The sequence below is a fragment of the Pantherophis guttatus genome, chromosome 10 (assembly GCF_059756535.1).
Source record: "Pantherophis guttatus breed Tessera chromosome 10, ASM5975653v1, whole genome shotgun sequence".
Lineage (NCBI taxonomy): Eukaryota > Metazoa > Chordata > Lepidosauria > Squamata > Colubridae > Pantherophis > Pantherophis guttatus.
In genome coordinates this window covers 24741273-24760927 of record NC_142072.1, presented here as the reverse complement: position 1 = coordinate 24760927, position 19655 = coordinate 24741273, and the positions used below count along the sequence as shown (strand labels likewise).

Here is a 19655-nt window from a genome sequence, read left to right as displayed (position 1 = left end):
CTGAGTTTTAAAGAGACTAGAATTTTTCTGCGGAGGAATTGGCCATGTGATTATTTCTTCTTTTTCTTTTCCCTTCCTTTGATTAATTACAAATGAGCAGGAGCATCTAAGGTATGTGTGAGCTACTGGAATCATTAGGCAGGCAGGCAGCCTTGAGTATTCAGCCGGTTCGCAGAACTCCACAAGACTTAACAAATGGTTCTCCCGAATTGGTGCGAACCGGCTGAATCCCACCACTGGTTCTCCTGCTTGAGCAGGGGGTTGGACTAGAAGACCTCCAAGGTCCCTTCCCGCTCTATTCTATTCTAGCATGCTGGCCACACGACAATGGAAATGTCTTCAGACAACACTGTTCCCCTGGACAAGAAACGGAGATGAGCAGCAGCCCCTAGAGTCAGACATGACTGGACACAGGAAACTTTTCTCTCTTTATCTGTATGAGGATTAGAGATATGAATGTAGCTGATAATGTTCTTGGCTAAAAGCCCAAATGACATGCAGCAAATATTAGGTAGTAAGAAAAAACACTCTAAAAATGAATGTTTCAAAGAGCATCTTAGTTGTGTTTCACAGGGAAAATGGAGTAAGAATTATATATCATAGGGAATATCAAAGGAAAAAAAATATTGAAGATCGATTAATTGATGCACTTCAGTGAAATGCTTATTAAAGATAAGGAAGTTAAGATATCCAAATACTGGTAGAAAGTTGGTAGGTAATATGTTGTCATCAAAAGAAGCAAAAAAAAAAAAAGGCCATATATTAGACCATGTTTCCGCCAGCTTAGATGCATGCATCTGTCAGAAGAAATATAAGAGTCTGCTGAATGCAGTGGGACAGCATGGTTAAGAAGTGTGCATGATGATAAAAGAAGAATAAAGAAGTAATGAATGTATATGATGTGAATACAGAGATGTATCACCTATATGGAAGAAGTACATTTCAGCGGCTTGGCTAAAGGCAGAAAATAAAGTGGTATCAAATTGCACAACAAGTATACAAAGGAAAAAGAATGGGTTGAGGGGGAAGAACAGGGAAACTGAGAAAGTCATGCTTGGATGGAGTTGATGAGATCTTCAGAAAGAGAAGTGAGAGCTTTAAAGAACAAAGGAAATGTAGAGAGCAGTGGATGGACATGAGAGAAATGAGTGTGCGGAATAGAACTGCGTGGAGAGGTACGGCAAACGCTATCTGTGTTGAGCGTTTGTTTACTCCATGTTGATAACTGTGATTCCAGGTAGTTTACAATAAAATAAATAAAAAGTACACTATAGTAAACCACGCAGTAGTTGGGCATCATCCAAACTATGAACACAGGCAGGAGATGGGCTCTGCTACACACACAAACACACATGCACAACAGTGGTGGGTTTCAAAAAGTTTTACTTACCGGTTCTGTGGGTGTGGCTTGGTGGGCGTGGCAGGGGAAGGATACTGTAAAATCTCCATTCCCTCCCCACTCCAGGGAAAGGATACTGTAAAATCTCCATTCCCTCCCCAATCCAGTGGAAGGTTTCTGCAAAATCCCCATTTCCTCCCGATCAGCTGGGACTCAGGAGGCAAAGAATAGATGTGAGTGAGGCCATCAGAATTTTTACTACTGGTTCTCCGAACTACTCAAAATTTCCACTACCGGTTCTCCAGAACTGGTCAGAACCTGCTGAAATCCACCTCTGATACACAAACACATAGAGGGCCCCAAACTCAACATAAAACCAAGTTTTCAAAGTCTTTTTTTATTATTTTTTTGGATTTGATTTATATGCCGCCCTTCTCTGGAGACTCAAGGCGGCTTACAATGCGTTAAGCAATAGCCTTCATACTTTTGTATATTTATACAAAGTCAGCTTATTGCCCCCACAATCTGGGTCCTCATTTTACCTACCTTAGAAAGGATGGAAGGCTGAGTCAACCTTGAGCCTGGTGAGAATTGAACTTGCAGTAATTGCAGGCAGCTGATGTTAATAACAGTGCTTTAGTCTGCTGCGCTACCAGAGCTCCTGGTAGGCCTTATGGAAGGCCAGCAGGGATGGGGCCAATGTAATCTCTTAGTTATGTCCTTTTCTTCTCACCATCTCATTACTTATCCTAAAAAGGAGTTGTTTCTTTGCATGTAAAATAATTGTGAAACTTTTCTGTCTTGGGCAAAACTGCAGGCCCAAAAGTACAGCTTTGAGCGCTCTTCACCAAAATATACCCACATTCTTGTAAATTATTTTTTTTTTTAAATGTGCAGTTCAGATTTGCAAACTGATCTTAAGAAATTTGCAAAACCAAGGTGGAACAAAAAAAAAAGACAGCACATTTTCCCAGTCATAATTTATGACTTCCTTTGGGCTCCTTCTGAGAGCCCTTAACTCAGTGTTTCTCAACCTTGGTAGCTTGAAGATGGGTGGACTTCAACTCATCCACCCATCTTCAAGCTACTAAGATTGAGAAACACTGCCTTAGCTGGAGAAAAGAGATTTCTGACTTGCTCAAACCAGCAGGATCAGCAGAGATAGAAGGGGCACAAAGGAAAGTAACCACAAGGGCCATTAAGCAGGCAAATCGTTGCAGCCTGATTCCAGCACACTTCCAAAATTGGTTGAGCGTCTTTGCTTGGATACATTCAATTCCACTCATGCTGACTATGGTGTGACAGACGTGAGTCACCTCTGAAGTTAAGCATTGAACCGGTTCTGGAACTTTTACTGACAAAATGCCCAATTGGGCACCAATCCATTTCAGCCCCCCGTCTTCTAAGTCACCAGGTGGAAAAGGCTTGGAAGAGCTGCGACTGTGTACACAACAGCTGCTTGGAAGCACTTTCAGACTTGTGTCAACTGTATTTACTGTCTGGATTCCCAGATGCAGCAGCCTTGCCATGGTGAACTAGTCTCAGCTGGAGGCAAGGTTGTTCATTTTCTGCTCGGCTCCCAATTTCCATTTCTTGTTATTTATTTTATTTTATTTTTCCTTTTAGGGGGACCCTGGGATTAATGGCATTAAAGGAGAAAAGGTAATTGGCAATTTCTCTGGATAATCTTTTTCTTATCTCTCCTTGGGCCTATTTTCTCTTTAATTTTAGGTCTTTTCCCCCCCCCGTTGCTGATTTCCTGGCTTCAGATCCTATGATGCTCTCTCTGCCTTCTTCTCCTCTTGGTAAATTTCCTCTCTTTTGCTGATTTTACTCACAAATCTGCTAAACACACTAAGCATGTGTAAAACAAATGATCATGATAGCTCTGAAACTGAGATTGATCTCTTTTCCCATTTACGGTATAGCAGTGGTGAAATCCAAATTTTTTTACTACCGGTTCTGTGGGCGTGGCTTGCTGAGCGTGGCTTGCTGAGTGTGGTGTGGCTTGGTGGGCGTGGCAGGGGAAGGATACTGCAAAATCTCCATTCCCACCCCACTCTGGAGCCAGCCAAGAGTGGTGTTTGCTGGTTCTCCGAACTGCTCAAAATTTCCGCTACCAGTTCTCCAGAACCTGTCAGAACTTGTTGGATTTCACCCCTGCTGTATAGTATACACTATATAGTGCCTTGGTAAGACGACACTTGGAATACTGCATCCAGTTTTGGTCACCATAATACAAAAAAGACACAGAGATTCTGAAAAGAGTGCAAAGAATAGCAACAAAGATGATTAGGGAGATGGAGGCTGAAACATATGATGAATGGTTGCGGGAATTGGGTATGTCTAGTCTAACAAAGAGAAGAACTAGGGGTGACATGATAGCCGTCTTCCAATATTTGAGACGCTGTTACAAAAGATAGGGAGACAACCTATTCTCCAAAGCTAAGGTGACCAGATTTTAACATTGGTAAAGCGGGACACCATTGACCGGGGGTGGGGGGGGTTGGGTTTCTTTATTATTATTATTATTATTATTATTATTATTATTATTATTATTATTATTATTATTATTATTTTATATATTTTATATATTACTTATATTAAATAATATAAAACTCATATTCTGGCTAAATAGCCACATGGCCACCGAAAACCGTATATTTCCTTCCCGTTCTCCCACTGTTCCCTAGCTTGTCGTGCATTCTTTCCAAAAATTGGGACTTTTTTAAAACTCCGCGGGACGCGGGACAAATTGTTAAAAATCGGGACTGTCCTGCCGAAAGCGGGACGTCTGGTCACGTTGTCCAAAGCACTTGTGACAGGACAAGAAGTCATGGATGGAGACTTATCAAAGAGAGCTCCAACCTAGAACTATGGAGAAATTTCCTGACAATGGGAACAATTAATCAGTGGAACGTCTTGCCTTCAGAAGTTGTGGATGGTTTATCACTGGAGATTTTTAAGAACATTCATCTGTCTGGTATAGGGCAGTGATGGCTAACCATTTTGCCGTCACATGCCAAAGTGGGGGGAGTATGGGGGGCTCGCGTGCGCACATGCCCACACCCATAATTCAATGCCCCCCATGCCTGCCCCCCACGCCTGTGCACACGACCCCCCCAAGCTCCCCACGCTTTTGGCACATGACAGCAAAAAGATTACCGGTGGGCCTGGTAGACCTGTTTTCCGCCCTCCCCAGGCAGAGGCTTTCTTGGAGCCTGGGGAAGGCGAAAACAGCCTACCCCTCCGCCGGAGGCCCTCCGGAGGCCGGAAATGAGTCATTTCCCGACTTCAAGTGGGACCAGAAGGCCCATTTTTCACTCTCCCCACTCTCCAGAAGCTTTCTTGGAGCCTAGGGAGGGCAAAAACGGCCTTCCCCATCCTCCCTTTTCCCAACTTCCGGTGGGCACGGAAGGCCTGAAAATCAGCTGGCCCACATGCACATGCGCGCTGGAGCTGAGCTAGGGCAACACTCGTGTGCCCACAGATATGGCTCCACGTGCCACCTGTGGCATGCATGCCATAGGTTCGCCATCATGGCTATAGGGTCTCCTGCTTAGGCAGGAGGAAGACCTCCAAAGTCCTTTCAAACTCAGTTATTTTGTATTCTTTATTTGTTAGATTGAGTCTGTTTACTAGACACTAACTCGGTCTGTTTCTGACCTCCTTTGACACCATTTCTGGCAGAAGCTTTACTGACTTAACAGCCAGCAGAATTGAACTGGTCCTATCTAAACCTTGGCTTTTTGCTCTCTCTCTCTCTTCAGGGTGAATCATGTTTGTCATGCATCGCCCTCATGTCTCAATTGCAAAATAGGTCTGAAGGAAGCAATTCATTTGGACTTCCTGGGCTTCCCGTATGTATAAACCCCTGATTTTTTTTTTAATGACTTTATGCATCTAGCTGGTAGAGGGATGAAGAGCAATAAGAAGAGGGAAGGAGAGTTTCTGTCCTCATGGATATAATGTAATGCTCTGAACATTTTCTGTGAATAGGAAAGCTCATGATGTCCATATCATCTTTGGGCCTACTTTTTATTTATTGCCTCAGCTTTCTTCTGCAAAGTTGGCTGATGATATTTAAGGGCACAAAATGCTGTACATGAATATCCAGATTTGGCTGATGGGGTATGGGGTGGGTGGAAGCGGTTTGTTCAAGAAGGTTTAAGTGTTTTAAACTATTTAAATGGGCCATCCAATGAATTAAGTGATAGCCTCTAGGATCCAATCTGGGTTGGTCATCAGGACCAGAGGATTAGTCTTCCGAGCTTTTGAACTCATGCTGGAGCCCATCCTCGGGGAACATCTATCTCACCCGAAGGTGTCATTCTGACTAAACCTCTAGTCCCAGTGACCCACCCAGATTGGATCCTGCAACATTATTCTGGGACCTGTATATTTGCCTTCATTGGTGACAGCATTATATGAGCCGTGGTGGCTCAGTGGTTAGAATGCAGTATTACAGGCCAATTCTGCCAACTGCCAGCAGTTCGATCCGGCTCAGGGTTGACTCAGCCTCCCATCCTTCCTGAGGTCGGTATAATCAGGACCCAGATTGTTTGGGGCAATAGGCTGATTCTGTAAACCGCTTAGCGACTGCTGTAAAGCACTATGAAGTGGTATATACCCTGTTTTCCCAAAAATAAGACATCCCTTGATTATAAGCCCAATTGGCTTTTTGAGTGCATGCACTAAAATAAGCCTCCCCCAAAAAATAAGCCCTCCCGGAAAATATATAAAAGCAGAACTAGAAATCAGGTAAGACTGCAAGAGGAGCCCCATTTGTTCCACGCGCCCCAAAATAATAAGACCTCCCTGAAAATAAGCTTATTTCGGGGTTCAAAAAAATATAAGACAGGGTCTTATTTTCGGGAAAACACGGTAAGTCAGAGTGCTACTGCTATTGCTATCTAGTTGACATTAGCTGATCTTGAAAAGCTAAGTCAGATCAATCCTGGTTAATCAGGTGGATAGCTTAGACTTGCCAGGATTGTAGGCTAGAATGGAAAATGGAAAAAGTCACAAATACAGTGGCAAACCATTTCATTTAAGTCCCATATTCATAGTTTCCTCACTGAAGTTGGCCACTGTTCTTCCCACCCCACCCCACAGGGCACACCTGGCCCTCCTGGAATGGCTGGATTCAAAGGAGAAAAGGTAAAATATTCAGCATGTATAATTCAGTTTCAAGTGCTTGTTCATTCAGAGTTTAATAAAACTGTGAATGGAACCGTTGATGTGTGTATCTCCGTGTTTTCCATAAAATGTGTACACTGTTCTGTTTTTTCCTTCATTATCATCCCCATTTTTACTCGCTTGGATTATTTACTGAGTTATTTAAAGAACACATAAATCTACAGTCTTAGATTTAGGCTCATAAACTTGAATTATTATCTCCGTTTACAAGGCAGGGATTCCAGTGGCATGTTCACCATGCATGAACATATAAGCTTCCTGTCTTGGAGGAGGCTACATATTTGCAGGTTTAACCTTACGATCTTCCATAGAAATCTGCAAAGTTTTCTGGGAACTTATGATCATCGTTTAGGCTGCTTAATGTCAACTTCATGACAGTTTTTTCAGATTCTTTATGTGAGCACCAAAATCAATTCAGGGTACCAACTTTGAGCTGCCAATAGCACTTAATACCATATTATTGTTTGCTTGGAATGAAGAAACGTTACCACCCTGAGCTAGTGGTTTATGCTTTGACTTATTCCTCCCCCTTTTTCCAGGTTAATCTTTTGATCAATAGGCTCCTTTTATCTCAAAAGTTTCATTAAGGACCATTTGCTTCTTTCAGTAACCCACCTGTGTTTGTCTATTCCCTAGGGAGATGCTGGACCTTTTGGACCTATGGGCAAACCTGTGAGTAGGACCACACAAGCAAGTTTTGTAATGATGCTGGGTTCTCTCCAGAATCACCTTCTGTGGTCTGAATCAGGGGTGAGATGCTCCCGGATCGGACCGGATCTCCTGATCCGGTAGCAATCTTGGCCGGTGGTTCGGCGATCCGGTAGCGATGGCGAAGCAAAGCTCTGCCCACCCACCTGAGTGTCATTACTTCCTGGTTTTAACCAGGAAGTAATGTGTTTTTACCTTCTGCACATGCGCAGAAGGTCTGTGTGTGTATGTGATGCGCGCGCACGCTTCCGAACCGGTAAGGAAGGTAAGTAGATTTCACCCCTGGTCTGAATAGCGGGAAGATGTTGTGAAAGTAAATGAAAGCCATATCAATTGTGAGAAACGACACTAAATAAAATGCCACCATCTCTGAGTTCTCAAAAAACACAGTCTTTCAGACCACCTTCCAGACACTGGCCAGTTTGGTCTGGTTGTGAAGGCACCATGCTAGAAGCCAGGAGATGGTGAGTTCTAGTTCTAGACACACCTTAGGCATGAAAGCTGGGTGAATTTGGGCCAATCACCAAAAACTGTGAGTCCTGGTTCTACTTTAGGCATGATAGTTAAAAGATTGACTTTGGATCAATCACCAGGAGACAGGGAGTTCTAGTCTTGGCTTAGGTATGAAAGGCAGCTGATCTGGATGACCTTGGGCCAATCCCCCTCTCTCAGGCCAACCCACCTCAAAATTTGTTGTTTTGGGGAAAATAGGAGGAGGAATAGATATGTTTGCCACCTTGAGTTATTTATAAAATAATAAAGGTGGAATAAAAATATCTAACAACAACAAAACTTAGTAACCAAGTAAAGGGGAATTCTTTTTATGTGGGTGTAGAAGGCGAGATAGTTGCAGCAAAGAATAGTCATTCTAAAATCTTATGAATGAATTGCATATATTTTGGTTCTCCGTGGGATTATTTTCCTCCTCAGAAATTCTGTTCCAGATGTTACAACACAGACACTCACACACAGGAGCTCGGAAGAGCTGTTCAATACATTCTAACACTGGACAATTAACTTTAACGATTGGTTTCATTATCTGTCTAAACTACGATGCCAACAAAGATTAAAAGAACCCTCTGGCTTTTTCCCCCCTTTTCCAATCCCTTCTTAATTGCATCTTAACTTGTTCTCTCTTTTCAGGGAATCCAGGGAAATAAAGGGGACACTGGAGGTCCAGGAGTCAAAGGCGAGAAGGTGAGCAACTTGATAACAACAGATGAAACGAGCATGACTTACCTGTTCCTGTAAGAGAGCGATGCATTTTGACAAGTCTTTTCTCTTATCCCACCATCTTTTCTCAGGGAGAATCGTGCATGTCCTGCTCTTCTCTGGAAGGTGGACCGGTTACAGTGAGTGTTCCTGGACCCCAGGGTGAAAAGGGTGAACCGGGTCTCCCTGGGTTCGGACTTCCCGGGAAACAAGTGAGTGAACCGCTCATTGTATCTCATTTGGGGAGAGAGGAAAGGGGAGCTGTTCTCCTCATAGGACTTGCTGGAACATGGTCCCTAGATGTGGAAGGAAAGCGCCGTTTCCTGGTAGAGTGAAATTCATTCATTTAGTTTGCAGCTGAGGTCCACAAATGGTGCAGCAGAGATGCAGACAGTGATATTTATTATCTATTTGTCTACCTCACCAATCAATGAAAGAGGATTGCATTTAAATTGAAGGGAGTCTACTTTTGATTTTAGTTCAATAGGATGAATACATAAACTTGCTCAAAATAAGAATTGGCTTACAAAAATGCTTTTCAAAAGGCAACTGGACTTTCTTGGTTTTTTTCCTTGAAAACATTTCACTTCTCATCCAAGAAGCTTCTTCAATTCAACTTTTCATGGAAAAAAACAAAAACAAGACAGTCCAGTTGCCTTTTGAAAAGCACCTTTAGGACAACCATGACCTGGATGATTGAGAATCCCCATAGACAGTTGGCTTACAAAATCTCTTTCTGGATTTCAACCCCTTTGTCTCCTTTGGCCACCGTGACAGCCTGGAGTTCTGTCTGAGCTCAGTTTGTGGATCCCTTTGCTCCTTTACCCCAACATCACAAGAAAGCAAGCCCCAATTCCTTCCCCTTTCATTGGAGGGTCTTGGAGTACTTGTGGTTCCCACTGCATGCCTTTTGCATCAGCCACTGTCTGGTGACTGTCCCTGTACATTGTCAGCCAGGTGTATCCATTGGTAGATTGTTAAAAAAAGAAGAAGAAGTAGGAACACTATTGTACCATTCAGGTGGACTAGAAGCGGAAACTGGCAGAACTGTTGCCAATTTCACTAGGAAGGAAGGGAGGGAGGGAGGGAGAGAAGGAAGGAGGTTCAACATTCCCCCATTTATAAAAGAAAAAAGAACATATTTAATTCTTCTACCAATGAATTTCTTAAAAAAAAAAAGATTCACCAGTGAAGGTCTCTTTTGAAAATGGTACAAAGTCAAGTCAAGACAAAAGAGCTTGGAAAGCAGTGATCAGTGATGGGGACAGGAGGATTCTGCCACAGTAGCCTACACAAAGGAATTTGCTTACAAAGAATTCCAGCAGAGCAGGCAAACACCACTTCAGCTGCCAACCTTACCAAGAAATCAACTCTGCAAGAAGGCTAAAACTACTTTAATTGAGAGGGGCAAAAAAAAAAAATAACTAAATTTTGCAAGTCTCCTTGGGTTGTCCTTCATGCTCTTTCTTATAGGTCAGTGAATTAGAGAGCATTCTGTCTGAGCCAGATTTAAAGATTTATCTGAACTCAGAAAATGTTTACCTCTTGCCAGTGAAGCTTGCATATCTCCATCAAGGCCATTTTCCTTACTTTCTATGAGCTGGCCCAACTTGGAGAATGCTAGGTTTGCAGCGCTGCTGGAAAAGATGAGTGGGTCATTTTGTTAGACTGAGGGGGAGGGGGAGGATAATATCTCTGTGTTTCTGCTTGTGCAAACTGCTTGTGCAAATGATCCCAAAGAATATCAAAACATGGTGGGAAATCCCATTGGTGTAATTGACCAGTGTTATCACCCAGGTTTGGCCACCATTGGTTGACTATTAATGAAAAGAGTTTTTCCAGATCAGTCAGAAATGTGGAGCACATGAAACAGTATGTTTTACTGATAGAATATTTGTAGCTCAGGACTGAACTATGGAGTCCTTGATGCTCTATGACCGTGATGGCGAACCTATGGCATGCGTGCCACAAGTGGCACATGGAGCCATATTGGTAGGCACGCGAGCATTGCCCTAGCTCAGGTCCAGCACACATGCGCACACTGGCCAGCTGATTTTCAGGCCTTCTGGGCCCACCAGAAGTTGGGAAACAGACTGTTTCATGCTTCCGGAGGGCCTCCGGGGGGGGGAGGCTGTTTTTGCCCTCCCCAGGCTCCTAGAAAGACTCTGGAGCCTGGGAAGGGCGAAAAACGAGCCTACCGGGCCCATTGGGCCTTCATGTGCCAAAAGCAGGGGGAGTTCATGGGGATGGGGTGCATTGAACTATGGGTGTGGGCATGCGCACGCATGGCTCCCTGCACTACCCCCCCCCGCTTTCGGCACGCAATGGCAAAAAGGTTAGCCATCATTGCTCTATGAGCTTGGTAGATTTTTTTTGCAGAAATTTCATTACTCAACTAGGTAATATCAGTGCTAGAAGGGAGTGCTGATGCGGTTATCCAGTTGGATAATGAAACATCTGAAGAAAACCACTAAGTTTAGAGAGCATCAAAGACTCCACAGTACACCTTGCTGTGATTTGACAGCTGATGCCATTGTTCCATGCAGAACATGACTGCAGAAGATACTGCAAAGAGCTTCCTTATTAGATTGCCTGACAAACCACTGTAAAAGGAATTTCCGGCTGCCATAAGGTAGTTGCAATCAATCAGTCTGGGTGGGAAACTATTCAGTTCGTATTTGTTTTCTCTTCTTTAGGGAATAGCTGGAGAATCTGGACTGAAAGGGCAGAAGGTAAGGAAAAGCTTTGGTTTCTCAGCCCAAAAGTAAACAGGATGAGCTTCTGATTGTGGCCAGCAATATCATTTGTTTTCCAAAACACTGCTGTGTTGCAAAGCAAATGCATTCGTTTGCATTATTAAGGCTGGATCATAGCAAAAATGCATAAATGATATATTGACATGATCTAATTGTGGAAGAAATCTGCAATAATTTTGTAATGCAATCAAGTTATAAAAGCTAAAGAGAAAACGCTGGAAATATTCGCAGATACATTTCCTTTGTTTGCCTGCTTTATTATTCCGTTATTCAATCCATTTCTTAACAATCACCCAGATCTACAATATGATGTGAGTAGAAAATTGCTCCTTCAGTGGAATCTGTCTTATTATTCTGATTAAACCCTTTCTAAATAAGTTCTAGCAGAAAATGAGTCCATTCGTGCATTCCTTATTCACGGAAAACAGATTATTTCCTGATCATTATAGGAATAATATTGTTCCACATGTATTGCATCTTTTAAAACTGAGCACTTGGAACGCTGCAGGGTAAGTGGAGATGGAGATGGGTCTGCCTTTATCTTATCACCAGCAGGGACCAATTCCCACCAGGTGTACCATGGCTACAACAGGAAGTTTGAAGGAGATGCACAGTTGGAGGGTTCACCTAGTTACACCAAACCACAGTTTTATTCATTCTGGTCTATTGAATATAGTACAATGGGCTGTGTGATGATGCGGGGCGTGGCACGAAAGCAACACAGCCAGAGAACAGGTCTAACTCCCCTTTATTGCTCCAACTTTGCCCCCAAACGTCCCCACCTTTACTATAAGTCCTGGAGCAAAGCTCTCACATGCACCTTCAGCAGCCTCTGGCTGCAAGTAGTCCAGTAAGCAAGGTTAGCCAAACAGTAACCAGGGCCAGAAGTTCAGCGAAGCAGGCAAACCGGGCAAGCCCACAGCAATCTCCAGGTGTCGACAGGTGCACACAAGGCTCTACACATTCAATGCTTGTTCTTGACAGATGCCCCTTCCACCAGCACCTCCTTACATCTCAGTCCCCAGGTGTGCCTGGTGAAGAGAGGTGGGGCACTCTCCTCCCTCGTAGCCAGCTCAGTCTAGATTGGTCTCACCTTCTCTCTTCTCTCCATGCTCTAGGATCAAGAGGGGGTGGTCCTTGCTCTTCGCCTGAGCTCTGTCTCTCCGGCTCCTCCCTGTCTGTAAGCCTTTCTCATCCTGAAAAACCTTGCCCAGACTGACTCTTCCCTTCTCCATTCCTCCAAGGCCAACGGAGCCACCCTCTTGATCTCTGTTGGCTCTTGTTCCAGCTCATCTTCCCCCACAAATTCAGACTCCAAGGGAGGCATGACAGGTTGGTTCACACATTACACAAGGCCTAGAAACAGCAATTCACACACCCTTTCTGACTAGGTGGCTCAGTGACTAAGACACTGAGCTTGTTGATCAGAAAGGTTGGCAGTTCGACGGTTCGAATCCCTAGTACAGGTCTCCTGCGTGAGGAGGGGGTTGGACTAGATGACCTCCAAGGTCCCTTCCAACTCTCTTACTGTTACTTTTCTTATTCAAAAATCAGCAATCCTCGTGACACATTCACTTTATAGTGACCCTAATTGCGGGGGGCAGGGAATAAAGGACAAACCAGAAAAGGAGGCAAATCTGAAAGAGATTTATAAGGAGTATATACATATACGCATACCCTGTTTCCCTGAAAATAAGACATCCCCTGATAATATGCCCAATCGGGCTTTTGAGTGCATATACTAAAATAAGCCCTCCCCGAAAATATTTAAACACAGAGCTGGAAATCAGGTATGACGGCAAGAGGAGCCCCATCTTGCTCCATGCGCCCCAAAATAATAAGACCTCCCTGAAAATAAGGCCAAGCGCTTACTTCGGGGTTCAAAAAAATATAAGACAGGGTCTTATTTTTGGGGAAACACAGTACATACATACATACATTTATTTGCCTTAGAAAAGAAAATTAAAGGGCCAAACCGAGAAAATATATAATTAAATGAAATAAATCTCAAGGACAGCTTTCTGAAATAAAGAACGGCCCTTTATAATAAAGGATGAATGGTCACTCTAATTTACCTATAAATTATCTATACACCATTCATTTATTGACTGTTCAAAGTTACTGTGGTGCTGAAAAAGTGACTTACAACCAGTCCTCATAGTTACAACCAGTGTTTCTTAACCTTGGTAGCTTGAAGATGGGTGGACTTCAACTCCCAGAAGCCCCCAGCCAGCAGCGCTGGGAGTTGAAGTCCACCCATCTTCAAGCTTCCAAGGTTGAGAAACACTGGTTACGACCATCACTGTGATTACATGATGAAAATTCAGGCAGTTGGCATGTACTTATGACAGTTGCAGGGTCCTGGTGTCACATGAGCATCATTTGTGACCTTCCCAGCTAACTGGGAGTGGAACATGGATTAGCTTAAGGACCATATAATTCAATTAATGACCACCACAGTGATTCACTTAACAAGTGTGTGGCATAAAAAATGGCAAAATCAGATGTGACTCATTTATCGGCCATTTTCCTTAACAACCTACATTCCGGCCCCAATTGTGGTTGTAAATTGAGGACCACCTGTATGGGTGCAAATGCATATATGTTACAGGTAGTCCTCCACTTACAACGGCTCATTTAGTGACCGTTCAAAGTTACCACAGCACTGAAAAAAGTGACTTATGACCATTTTTCACACTTACGACCACTGCAGCATTCCCATGGTGACACGATTTATATTCGGATGCTTGGCAACTGATTCATGCTGATGTGGTCCTCTTTTGCGACCGTCTAATGAACTGAATCAATGGGGAAGCCATATTCACTTAACAGTGTTATTAAATTAACAACTGCAGTGACTCACTTAACGAATGTGGCAAAAAAGAAGTTATAAAATGGGGCAAGACTCACTTAACACATTTCTCACTTAGCAACATAAATGTTGGGCTCCATTGTGGTTGTAAATCGAGGACTAGCTGTAGTTGGGTGCAAATGCATGTAGGCCCATTAGGACAGAGCAAAATGAGGGTGGGGGAAGGGTTTCTTGTGTCATTCAAGAACATAGATGAAATAATTTCGGCAAAAGAAGCTTGTTCTTCAGAAGTGAGGAATAATTTAATTCTGGAAATTCCTTTTTACGCAATTCTGAAAGGCACACAGGCCCCCGAGGCTCAAGAACTAGAACCTCAGTTGCCTAGCAACCCTTACAAAGCGGACCATCTTGGCCTGTGCACACCTTTCCTCTCACAGCCACCGTCACCTGAAAGCCTCTGAGTTGCCTGGCAACCTTGCACTGGGATCCCGAATATCCGTAGCCACTTCCTGGAATTAGCATTAGGAATTAGAAATGTTTTGTAGAATTTAGGAGAAATGATATATACCAGTGATGGCTAACCTTTTTGCCATCGAATGCCAAAAGCGGGGGGAGCGCATGGGGGGGTCACACACGCACATGCTCACACCCATAATTTTATGCACCCCGCTCATGCGCGGGCAACCCCCTTACTCCCCCCGCTTTTGGCACGTGATGGCACAGTAGGCCCGGTAGACCTGTTTTTCACTCTCCCCAGGCTCCAGAGCCTTTCTAGGAGCCTGGGGAGAGCGAAAACGGTCTTCCTTCCCACCCCCGGAGGCCCTCCAGAGGCCAGAAATGGCCCGTTTGCCGACTGGTGGGCCCAGAAGGCCTGAAAATCAGCGCGCCAGAGCTGAGCTTGTGTGCCCACCGATATGGCTCTGCGTGGCATGGTGCCATAAGTTCGCCATCACGGATATATACAATTGTGGTGAGAGAATGTGGCATTGTGTTAACTGACACCCAGCAGACACCCTGTAACTTTGCTGCTGTGGAGATTAAACAACAAAACAAAAAGAAGCACACCAGGCACCCACAATTATTATTATTATATCTTTATCTAGTGTTGGCCTTTGGACACATCACATTCTTCCCAAGAACCTGGGATGTCATAGCAGCGTAGTACAGGTAGTCCTCAGCTTACAACAATTCATTTAGTGGCCATCCAAAGTTACAACTGCACTGAAAAAAAAGGACATGATTATTTTTCATACTTACGACTCACATTTATGACGGTTGCAGTGTCCTGGGGTCAAGTGATACCCTTTTGCGACCTTCTGACAAGCAAAGTGAATGGGGGAAACCAGATTCACTGAAATTAGTGTCACTAATTTAACAACTGCAGTGATTCACTTAACAACTGTGGCAAGAAAAGTTGTAAAATGGGACAAAACTGGCTTAACAAATTTCTCACTTAGCAGCATCAATTTTGGGCTCAATTGTGGTCGTAAATTGAGGACTACCTGTATATGTATGCATCCAAGCAGTGTGGATCCTTTTGTTACTGACAGATGGAAAATTTGTCAATTCACAGATTTTCTAAGCATTCCAAGATTTATTTATTATTTATTTTATTTATTAAATTTATATACCGCCCTATTCCTGAGGGACTCAGGGCGGTGAACAGTGAACGATAAAAATACATATAATACAAACGTTAATAAAAAACCAATTAAAATATACTAAACACTCTGGTCCTAGATAATTCAAGACATCCCAGTTTAAAATAAAATCAAAAGCAATATAAAGGGAAAATTAGGCCAGGCCGGCCTGCTGAAACAGGAATGTTTTGAGGGCACGGCGGAAAGTGCGCAGATCCGGAATCTTCTGTATCTCTGGGGGGAGCTCGTTTGTTGGTACAGCAGCCAGTGTGTCAGTGCCCACTGGCTATCATGGCTGCTTTGTGCCATCTTTCAGTGTTCATTTCAGATCTTGATACTTCTGTGATCTTCTCCATTTCTTTGTCTTCTGTTCTGCCATATATCTGGGTGTGGCCACATCAAATATTCACACTTTCTTCTAATTATTAAGGCTTATCACATACTGTTTCAACTCCGATCCTCAAAATGACGCTATAGAGCACTGCACACCAGAAGAACTAGACACAAGAACAGTTTTTCCCTGAATGCCATCACTTTGCTAAACAAATAATTCCCTCAACACAGTCAAACTATTCACTAAGTCTGCATTATTATTAATCTTCTCATCGTTCCTGTCACCCATCTCCTCCCACTAATGACTGTAACCTCGTTGCTGGTATCCTTACGATTTTTATTGATATTGTGTCCTGATTGCTTATTTGTACCCTATGACTATCATTAAGTGTTGTACCTTATGATTCTTGATGAACGTATGTTTTCTTTTATGTACACTGAGAGCATATGCACCAAGACAAATTCCTTGTGTGTCCAATCACACTTGGCCAATAAAAAATTCCATTCCATTCTATAATCAGTCAGATATTTAGTCTGGATTTGACATTTTGTCCATCTATCAAGTCCTTCTCAAGGACCTGGAATAGCCAAATGTTTTTGTCTTTCTAGATGTTGTTAGCCTATACTTCCAACATTCCTCACCATTGTAGTAAAATATTAGTCAGTGCACATGGTTCCTTCTCTTCTTTCCTTTACAACAGCCCTGCAAAGTAATTGAACTGATTGGTCTTATTTTGTAGCTAAGGGGAGACTCGTATCTGTTTTTCCCAAATCTAATTGGAAAATCTATTACTAATTACATTTGCTACACTATTAGTGCCACTTCTATGGCCATGCTACAGAAGACCTGCTCTGGCCCTTGTAACACGTTGCTCTGGGTATAGTCTGCTGCCATATTGTACAGCATCGCAGACACAACATATATGGAAGCACGCACTTAGGGAGTTGTGCAATTGTAAGTATTATGTCTGAACTCACCTGAGTTCAGCCATAGTGAACACCAAACTTGGATCTTGTAAATCCAGCATGTTTTGCTGTCTACAAAAGACCCACTTTGGTATAGAAGGATGAACTTTTGTCATATCTTAAACGTTTGTGTATGTGTGTGTGTGTGTGTGCATAATTCTGTTTCTTCAGAGAGACTGAGGAATAAAAGAGAAGGTAATTCTCAAAAGTGGTTTCATCTCTCTCCTCCTGTTTTCGGTGCTTTCCAGGGTGATGCAGGAAATCCAGGTGATCCGGGCATACCTGGTGAAGCAGGTTTACATGGCCTTTCTGGTGAGCCTGGCATCAGAGGACCAGCAGGGGTGAAAGGTGAAAAGGTGAGAGTCTGCTTTTTTGAAATACTCGTAAGAAAAATATGGAACTGCATCTACATGGAGGGAAGTATGCAGTGGAGTACCCCAGGAATATTGCATTCAGTTTTGGTCACCATGATGTAAAAAAGATGTGGAGACTCTAGAAAGAGTGCAGAGAAGAGCAACAAAGATGATGAGGGGACTGGAGGCTAAAACATATGAAGAACGGTTGCAGGAATTGGGCCTGGCTAGTTTTATGAAAAGAAGGACTAGGGGAGACATGATAGCAGTCTTCCAATATCTCAGGGGTTACCACAGAGAAGAAGGAGTCAAGTTATTCTCCAAAGCACCTGAAGGTAGAACAAGAAGCAATGGGTGGAAACTAATCAAGGAGAGAAGCAATTTAGAACTAAGGAGAAATTTCCTGACAGTTAGAACAATTAATAAGTGGAACAACTTGCCTCCAGAAGTTGTCAATGCTCCAACACTGGAAGTTTTTAAGAAGATGTTGGATAACCATTTGTCTGAAGTGGTGTAGCATTTCCTGCCTGGGCAGGGGGTTGGACTAGAAGACCTCCAAGGTCCCTTCCAACTCTGTTAATTCTATCCTATTCTAAATAGCTTGAACACATACCAATACTCCATACCAACAATTAAGCTCAGCCCAACTAAGCTGTTTCTCATCCACCAAACATGCAGCTTTCTGCAAGTAGAAGGGGTAATTTTAACCTATTTGTAAATCTCTAGGAACACGAACAAGAATAGAGTTGGCAGGGGTGTCCATAGTTATGATCAAGAGTCTCACATCTTCCTGTAGCTTTCTGTCCCCAATAGCTGTGTGACGTGTTGCATGGAGAAATAACATAATACTTGTATCAAAGTTGTAACTGATCTATCACTGTGTGTTGTTTCTCACCTGCCTTCTCTCATCCTACAGGGAGCTGCTTGTGAGTCATGTCCCATGATCAACCCAGAATATGGAGCAATTGGTATCCCAGGCACACCTGGTCAAAAAGGGGATCCTGGTCTCCCAGGTGTGGGTCAGCCAGGCAAACCCGTAAGTAGCTTTCTAACCAATCCAACCAGTGATCAGTTTTGAGTTTATTTTCTTATTATTCATGTTTATCCTGCCTTTGTTATTGTTTATAAATAACTCAAGGTGACAAATACACCCAATACTCTTTCCTCCTCCTCCTATTTTCCCCATAACAGGTACATTGATTTTCATGCCTAAGGCAGGACTAGAACTCCCTGTCTCCTGGTTCCTAGCCTGGTGTCTTCGACACCAAACCAAATCAGGGCAAATTTTTAAATTGAGAACTTGGTCTGATATAGCCAAGACTCATTCCTGTTCCTTCCAGTTATTTGTATATAAAAAAAAAACATTTCAGCCTGCATCTTTAGCAACCCATGCCACTCTGTATTTCTGGGACTGAACTTGTTAGCTAGTCTATTTATTTGTTTGTTTGTTTGTTTGTTTTTCATTCATTCATTTTATCAAGCAAATATAAGATAACAGGTAAAAGTATAAACATAATTTGAATACATGAAAAGAGTAAGAGTAAAAAGGAATATTAGGACAGGGACGGAAGGCATGCTGGTGCACTTATGCCTGCCCCTTACAGACCCTATTCTTAGGAATGGGGTGAGGTCAACAGTAGACAGTCTAAGGTTAAACTTTTGGGGGTTTGGGAAAGAAACCACAGAGTCAGGTAGTGCATTCCAGGCATTGACCACTCTGTTACTGAAGTCATATTTTCTGCAATCGAGTTTGGAACAGTTTACCTTGAGTTTGTATCTATTATGTGCTCGTGTATTGTTGTGGTTGAAGCTGAAGTAGTCATTGACAGGTAGGACATTGTGGCAGATAATTTTATGTACTATGCTTAGGTCAGACTGAAGTCGGTGTAGTTCTAAGTTAATGGATTTTTAGAAATGCCTTGATGCTTTAGAATAACTTGCCAATTCATCCAGGGCTGGGCTCAGTTTTCCAGTAATTGAATTTCCTTCGGTGTCAGATTGCAGAGTCCCATGGTTCTCACTCCATGTGGCCTTGAGTAGGTTGTCTAGGGATTATGGGCTTTGTAATCAGGAAGGCATCAAATTGGGGAAGAGTAGCCTACCGCTCTCATGGATAATAGCTGTTGGCAGAATTCTTTTTCCCTGAATCTTTCTAATCCCTTAAAACAAGAGCCATCGCCAGAGCGTGCAGAAATGACTTTCATCAGTTAATTACGTATTGCATGAAGATACATTTCCTCTCATCTGCTGGTTCTAATCAAGTTTATTTGAAGGCACCGTGTTAACTGCTGGTTTTTATTCCTTTAATTAACTGATTTGATTTACATATCAGAACAC

At 43.0% G+C, this 19655-nt stretch overlaps 1 protein-coding gene across 8 annotated transcripts in view; it reads left to right on the top strand.

Moving 5' to 3' along the window:
• Positions 1-19655, top strand: part of COL16A1 (collagen type XVI alpha 1 chain) — a 292947-nt gene that overhangs the window by 194652 nt on the left and 78640 nt on the right. For all 8 annotated transcript variants that reach the window (XM_087876808.1, XM_087876807.1, XM_087876811.1 and 5 more), the window contains exons 24-32: positions 2966-3001; positions 5110-5199; positions 6455-6499; positions 7175-7210; positions 8390-8443; positions 8551-8670; positions 11155-11190; positions 17214-17321; positions 18235-18354. In XM_087876808.1, the coding sequence (XP_087732934.1) occupies positions 2966-3001; positions 5110-5199; positions 6455-6499; positions 7175-7210; positions 8390-8443; positions 8551-8670; positions 11155-11190; positions 17214-17321; positions 18235-18354 (645 nt within the window). The remainder of the gene's footprint in view (positions 1-2965; positions 3002-5109; positions 5200-6454; positions 6500-7174; positions 7211-8389; positions 8444-8550; positions 8671-11154; positions 11191-17213; positions 17322-18234; positions 18355-19655) is intronic.